This window comes from Sardina pilchardus, chromosome 3, assembly GCF_963854185.1.
Source record: "Sardina pilchardus chromosome 3, fSarPil1.1, whole genome shotgun sequence".
NCBI lineage: Eukaryota > Metazoa > Chordata > Actinopteri > Clupeiformes > Clupeidae > Sardina > Sardina pilchardus.
Window position 1 is genome coordinate 35,080,113 of NC_084996.1, and position 7,500 is coordinate 35,087,612.

Below are 7,500 nucleotides of genomic sequence, written 5' to 3' on the forward strand. Positions count from 1 at the left end.
AGGATGATTAGAAATATTAAGGGGCCTATTGTAGAACATGTGTTCCGTCGTCTGTGTTCTCTCATTCTGAGGGTTCTGAGTCGGGCCGTGACTCTCTCATAAGCATATGAAAAGGAGCACGTTTAATGGCCTTCGGGCTTATCGCACCTGCAGGAAGTTGAGTCCGGCGGCGGGTAATGTGTAGGAGGTTTTCATTAAGGCATACTGATTAGTGATTAGTGCTGCAATAATGGCTCCTTTCTACAGGTGGTCAGGCATGAGTGCAGTCCGAGTTCTCCAGCTCCTCATTCACAGGAACAGCTGGGCAGAGGAGACGAGGGGGAGGAGAACGCTGAAGGAGCTTAAGGTGTCAGCCGAGCTCGTTAGACCAGATACCTGACAGTAAATCTGCCACAAATGTAACATCTTGAAGACGTCAACCAAACACAAAAAACAAAGGAAGGAAGAAGAAGAAGCCCAGCCTTCTGACATAGTTTGTCTCTGTTTTTACTGTGCTTCAAATTCCAACACAATAAACATATTTAAAACATCATCATATTTTACATATTTCATCAACCATCTCCTCCCACCCCCCATAGATATCTGTACACAACAAAATGAAAATATTCCTTTAAGCAAAGGGCCCAGAGGTGAGCGCTGGAGTCGCTTGTGTTCCCAGGCGAGGGTGTCTAGTACGGCGTCCAACGCGGCGCTCTGGGCTCACTTCCTCCTCGTCATCTGCGGAGCTCCACGGAACAAAGGCTGAGCACAATTCATTACATGGCATTCATAGTTAAACTGATATGGACAGTGATCTTATCCGGAAAAGCACTTGTGGTTTCTAGGACCTGCAGAAAAGAAACATCATAAATCTGCCACAATTTCACATTTCCTAGTTCTCCTTGTCACTTTTGATCATATTTCTTTTCATTTTTTTTTTTTTGAAATCCCTTTTAGATGAGTTCAATTTGGGAGGCAGCAGCAAAACCACTTGGCTATATATAGCGAAACCTCTGAGAGTCTCTTCCTCCCTTCTCCCTCCAATCTCCTTCACTCACATTTGACAACCCACTCCTGTCAGGGGGAACCGGGGAAATGGGAAACTGTGCGCCGTCCAATCAGAGAGCAGAACCGGACACCCGGCAGTCCGGGCCGCCGTCCCGTCCAGGGGTCTGATTTGAGGAGGGGCGAGATGCTCTCTCAGCCAATTGGAAAATAAACCGGAGGAGCGGAGAGACGAGAACAGGAAACAAAATGCCAAGAGAATGTAAAGGCCCAAGTCCAGGGGTCTGTCCAGCGAGACCGCAGGTCGGTTACACAAGCAGAATAACATAAACCATACATCAAAAGCAATAAATAAAGCTCTGTGGGATGTCACGTAATACTTCTGCAGACGCAACTGCACATCTGTATGGGTGACTTGGAGTGTGTATGTGTGTGTGTGTGTGTATGTGTTAATGTGTGGGTTCATGGTGAAACCCATACTTGGAACTTGGAAGTGTATACATATTTTAGTATGTGCTTGTGTGCCTGGCCTATGGATGTCCATAGGGATCAGTACTTCTCAGATATCAGTTCTTTGTTTATGTATGTGTGTGTGTGTGTGTGTGTGTGTGTGTGTGTGTGTGTGTGTATCCGCCTGTGTGTGTGTGTGTGTGTGTATGTGTGTGTGTGCACTACATCAGCACACAGCTCTTGGCGCGGTCCTTGCGTAGCGTGGGGGCGGGCTCGTGCGTCTGGGAGGCGGAGGCGGTCAGGGGCAGGGGCAGCTGGGAGATGCGCTTGAGGGCGCGGCGCGAGGTGCTGCGCTTGAGGGCGCCGCCCGTCGACGAGGAGGAGGAGGAGGAGGAGCCCGAGGTGCCCGCCAGGCCGTGCGCCCGCCGCACCGTGGCCAGCGTGGTGACGTGGAAGACGTCCCGCACGCTGTTCTCACACACGCGCGAAGAGCACTCCACGTACGCCACCGCTCCCAGCTGACGCGCCAGCATACTGCCCTGAGAGGGGGAGAGAGAGAGAGAGAGAGGAGGAGAGGAAGAACAAGATGAGAAGATTGAAGAGTGAGCATGAGAGATGAAAAGAGAAAGAGATAGCACAAGAGCAGCAGAAGAGGGGATGAAAGAGAGAGAGAGAGAGAGGGGGACGCCAGAGGAGCGAGTGCATAGAGAAACAGCAGCAGAGGAGAAGAAACAGAAGCAAAGACAACAGAGGGACACAAAACAAACAGGAGAGAAAAAACCCATCACTTATTCATCTGAGCTGTTCTACGGCCCTCTCTGCTCATCAATTACTCTGCGGTCACTTGTCGTCCATTCAGCTGGACTGGCCTGTGCCGGGGGGGGAGGAGCTGGGCTCCCTGAAAGCTGCTGTAATTGGCTGTAATTATATTGCGGAGGAACGCGGGCTAAATGCGACGCTGGCGAGCACATCAGTGTTACTATGGCACTTGGAGATGGCTGGCATGGTTACTATGGTGACAATTAGAGGAGCCGTGACTAACGGGGAGAAAAACAGACAATGAGACGGCACGAAGGGTCACACTCTCCCCACACACCCTCTCCGTCTGGACTACGCCTCCTGGAGGACAGGGGAGTGGGTGTGTGTGTGTGTGTGTGTGTGTGTCTGTTGCAAATACTGCAGAATGGAAGCGTGTTTATTTCTGCTTTTGTTTGTGTTTGTGTATGCGTGCGTATGCAGTGATTTTTTTGTACAGTATTTTTTGTATGTTTGTGTGTGTGTGTGTGTGTGTGTGTGTGTGTGTGTGTGTGTGTGTGTGTGTGTGTGTGTGTGTGTGTGCGCCCCCGTCCCCGCCCGTGTACTGCGTGTTTGAGGAGAGGTTTAAACTGGCCAACGATGCAGATGTCAGATGCAAAATGAACACTCTCAGAGCTGATTAAAATGCAATTTGAGATTTGAGGACAAGCTTGTTTAGACACAAACCCATAAACACACACACACACACACACACACACACACACACACACACACACACACACACACACACACACACACACAGACACACACAGACACACACAGACACACACACACACACACACACACACACACACGCACACACGCACACACACACACACGCAAACACTCACCCTCCAAACTTGCCTTGGCTTAGTGGACACGGAAGCCAGTGACTATAACCCTGCCCCATTTATCAAAGTCTGCTCTTCAATTTAGTCCTCTTTGAGAACGCCGCAAGAACAAATGATCTCCACCTCCCTCAAATGTGCAGCAAAACAAGCAGCTGCTGATGCTGCAACAATGTGTGTGCGAGTGTGAGTGTGTAGGTGAGAATGTGTATGTGTTCATCAGCTTGTGTGTGTGTGTGTGTGTGTGTGTGTACAGTATGTATGTGTGTGTGTGTGTATTTACTGCTCTTTTTTATGCGCCTGCATATTGAATGATTGTGTGTAAGTACTAGTGGTGGGCCGTTATCGGCGTTAACGTGCTGCGTTATCGTGCAACTCTTATCGGGCGATAAAAAAAATATCGGCGTTAATCTATTCTCAAAGTTGGGCTGGGAGCTGGGTCTATACCACGCAAGCTATGATCACTTTCACCTTGATATCTTAGCGCGAACGCCAATGTTTAAGAGTGCGCCTGAAAAAAGTCTAGGTCGCACTGGTGCACCTGACGCTGCTCGGCTGCTTTCTTTCACAAGTTGTTATTGTAGACTATGCGTGCAACTTTACCAAACAGTAACCAATGATACATCCTCCCAACATGGACGATAAGCTCAGACTCCTCCCGAATGCCACCTGATCGCTCATTCCTAATAGAAGTAACAACCCTCTACTTGGCCTGCTTTCTCTCCCTCTCCCTCTCCCTCACTCTCCCGTGCGCGCTCAATGGACACTCGCGAGTCGCGACCCGCCCCTCGACATGCACATTTAGCCTAATCCAAATAAAACATTCACTATCGTGAAAGCAATGATGCATATAGAAGACGTTAGCTAAATTAATATAAATTCCGGTTAGCATCATTGCTGCAGAAAGTTGATTAAAACTCTTAGGCTACACTGAAGTCACTCTTGCATGAGTTGGATGATAATCTCAATACCAATGTTTTCCAACTCCAAAACTCGAAAGGAGAAAAAGTATTAGCCCACATTGAAATTTACAGTAAACAAAACACGTGGGGAAACTGAGCAGTCCAACTAGTAAACTATGATAAACTAGCCAACTATGCTAGGCTTTGTTTACATTTTGAGGTTTCAAGCAGACAGCTGAATTAAAGAGGCAGAGTTGTAATATAGTAGGCTGCAATATGCATAAAGTGTGCCGTCATGAATATCAGACATTTCAGTATGTAGAATAGGCTTATATAAATAATTTTGTAAAGAAAAAAATCTTTTATTGTGTTTCAAGCTTTTTCTAGACTTTTTGTTGTTAAAAAATCATTATATGAAAGGACAGCAATAAAAAGGGGACCTTTTAGCGTTAAAGGCGATGCAATGAAAAATGTGGGTGCACCTAAATTTTGCGCTGGTGCACCTAAAATTAATCTAGATTAATCTAGATTAATTTCAAGATTACAGTGAGATTAATCTAGATTAACAAAATTAATCTATGCCCACCTCTAGTAAGTACCAATTTTATTTTCACATACAGTACATTCCTGTGTGTGTGTGTGTGTGTGTGTGTGTGTGTGTGTGTGTATGATATGTGTTAATGGCTATATACAATGACTACATATTGCCACCCTTTCCCTGCTCCTGTGTGGTGTGATGTCCCAGTGCAGGCCTTGAGAAGTGAGGCGAGCAGCAGAGCAATAAGCACGAGGTCAGAGCCTCATCTCCCCCCCCCCCCCTCTCCTCTCCTCTCCTCTCCTCTCTCCCCTCCACACAGCACAGCCAGTGGAGACGCCACTATACATACAGCACGCAGGAGCACAGGCCCAGATGAACTTAACAAGCATACACACCTATCACAGACGAGATGTATGTGTGTGTGTGTGTGTGTGTGTATGTGTGTGTTTGTGTGCTTGAGGAGGGGTGTGAGCCTGGGTGTGTGCCCATGAGAGAGTGTGTGAGCATGTGTGTTCTGCACGCTTGTTTGTCTGTCTATGTTTGTGCATGAATTTGTACACAACTGTATGTTTGCTCTCATTTAATCTCGTTTGTGTGTGTCCGTTGTGTGAGTGTGTGTGTGTGTGTATGTGTGTGTGTGTGTGTGTCTGCATTTGTATAACCAAACGTATAAACAAATTTGTGTTTGTTTCTGTTTTTTGTTTGTGTATGTGTGTGCACTTGCATTCCCAAGAGTGCAACTCACGCAGGTGTGTATCTGTGTGTGTGTGTGTGTGTGTGTGTGTGTGTGTGTGTGTGTGTGTGTGTGTGTGTGTGTGTGTGTGTGTGTGTGAGAGAGAGGGAGGGGGAGCACTCACTTGTTCGTGTGTGACGGGGATGAGGCGTTGTTTGGAGAGCTCTCTGAGCGTGCTCACATCCGTCCTCATGTCCAGCTTACAGCCCACCAGCACCAGCTTGGCCCCGGGACAGAACTCCTGCGTCTCCGCCTGCCACTGGACACAGGTGGGCACAGGTGGGCACAGGTGGACACAGAGCAAGAGGAGAGTTAACACCTGTTTCTTGAACCAAAATTCCAATCTTTACATACAGTATATAACTATTGTATGGTACCTACATGCTTTACAACCTCAGCTTTAAAAGCACAACAATCCCACACTCTACTCTCTTGCAAGGGTCCAAGAAAAAATCATGGTTTGGTGTGTACCTCGGTTTTGAAGTCACAGTTCATTTAATTGTACAGTAGGCCTGTAGGTACTGCTAACATATAATTCACTGACAACATTTTGAATGTGCAATGGGAATAGCATTTTCATTGCATTCATTGACTAAACTGACATATGTGACCCTGTAAAGCGGAACCAGTCGTTTCGGTAAAATTTAGTAAATTAAGTTATTTTGCTCACATGAAACGGCCATAAACTAAGCTTTCCAACGATATGTATATCGAGGGTATTACACAAACTATCGCTAAGATAACCGCATCCAAAGTTGACATGGTTCTCCTGTCATGATATGCCAGAAGAGGAGAAATCACCTGTTTAAGCGGCGCGTGCACAACGGGAATGACAGCAAATGTGTTGAATCTTCGCCGGGTTTAACAGTCAAAACGTAGGTTTTTCAGTGAAATGCGTTCACGATATGAAACTGTAGACTGTATACAGCCGAATTATGCGAAAACGTGAAATTCAACATTTTAACCCGGAAGTTTGTTATTGTTGATTTACTCAAAATAACGATGTGCGCAAAACGACTGATTTCGCTGTGAATGGTCACATATGGTCTGCAGCTTAATATGTTTGTGTGGGAACTTGAATTTGAAGCAAAAAAGCCTACTGTTGATCACTGTTAAAGACAGCATTCAGTTCGCATCTGTATTGAACCTAACATCCTGTACCTAAAGAGTTCAGTACGACTACATTACACCTTTACACCCCTACTCTCTTGTCTTTAAACAGTTCAGTACGACTACATTACACCTTTACACCCCTACTCTCTTGTCTTTACACAGTTCAGTACGACTACATTACACCTTTACACCCCTACTCTCTTGTCTTTAAAAACAACCTGCCCATCCTCTCTAGCATCACACAACTCTCCAACTCCCCACACAGCTCAGAACTCCACAATATGAATGAGAAACAGAGAGAGAGAGAGAGAAAGAAAGAGAGAGAGAGAGAGAGAGAGAGAGAGAGAGAGAGAGAGAGAGAGAGAGAGAGAGAGAGGGGGGGGGGGGGGGGGGCGTTGATGAGAGGTAAAATTGCTCATTTGGTTACTGGAATGGAATATGTCCCGAGTACTCTGCCAGAGAGGTTAGTCATAAATCCATGCCAATAGAGACTGCCATGCTGAAATGAGAGAAGGAGAGAGAGAGAGAGAGAGAAGAGAGGAGGAGGAGGACAGAGAGAGATAGCAGGGCAAGTTAACAGAGAGGTCTTTGGAGGATAAAGAAGAACCCTCTCCATTCAGCTCTCTCTCTCTCTGAAATAAAGCGATTCTGTTACGAACCAGCAAGCAAGGCCGACAGAAATACCACCAGTAAAATATGTGAGGAATGCCAGGGTGACACGCACATTCTCACAAAGCTACACACACACACACACACACACACACACACACACACACACACACACGGTTTTGAAGCCTGAAATCACCCATCCACCTTTGACCTCTGGAGTCCCGCCTCCCATTGCAATCAGGCTAAAGGAGTGGCAGCATTCAATGCCAGTCAGCCCTCTCACCACGCCCATGCCTGTCAAGCGCTGCCCCCGCCAACAGGAGGGGTCAAGGGTCGAGTGTGTGATCTGAACTGCTGATTGGAGCCACAGATCCACGCGCCCCATATGTGTCAGTGGCCCGTTGATGGGGGGATGAGGGGTGGAGGAGTGGGGAAAAAGGGGGGATGGCAGCGGAGAGAGGGAGTAAAAGAGAGCAGCACACGCTCATTAGGTGTGCCCACAAACACACCAGCGGTAGCACTGGCACC

At 47.1% G+C, this 7,500-nt stretch overlaps 1 protein-coding gene across 1 annotated transcript in view; it reads right to left on the reverse strand.

Annotated features, from left to right (window-relative positions):
- Positions 1-472: 472 nt before the first annotated feature.
- The window catches only part of rnd2 (Rho family GTPase 2), a 23,618-nt gene continuing 16,590 nt past the window's right edge, over positions 473-7,500 (reverse strand). Inside the window, exons 4-5 of the mRNA XM_062533040.1 lie at positions 5,375-5,509; positions 473-1,973 (exon numbers count right to left, since the gene is read on the reverse strand). Coding sequence (XP_062389024.1) covers positions 1,656-1,973; positions 5,375-5,509 — 453 coding nt within the window. The 3' untranslated portion in view covers positions 473-1,655. The remainder of the gene's footprint in view (positions 1,974-5,374; positions 5,510-7,500) is intronic.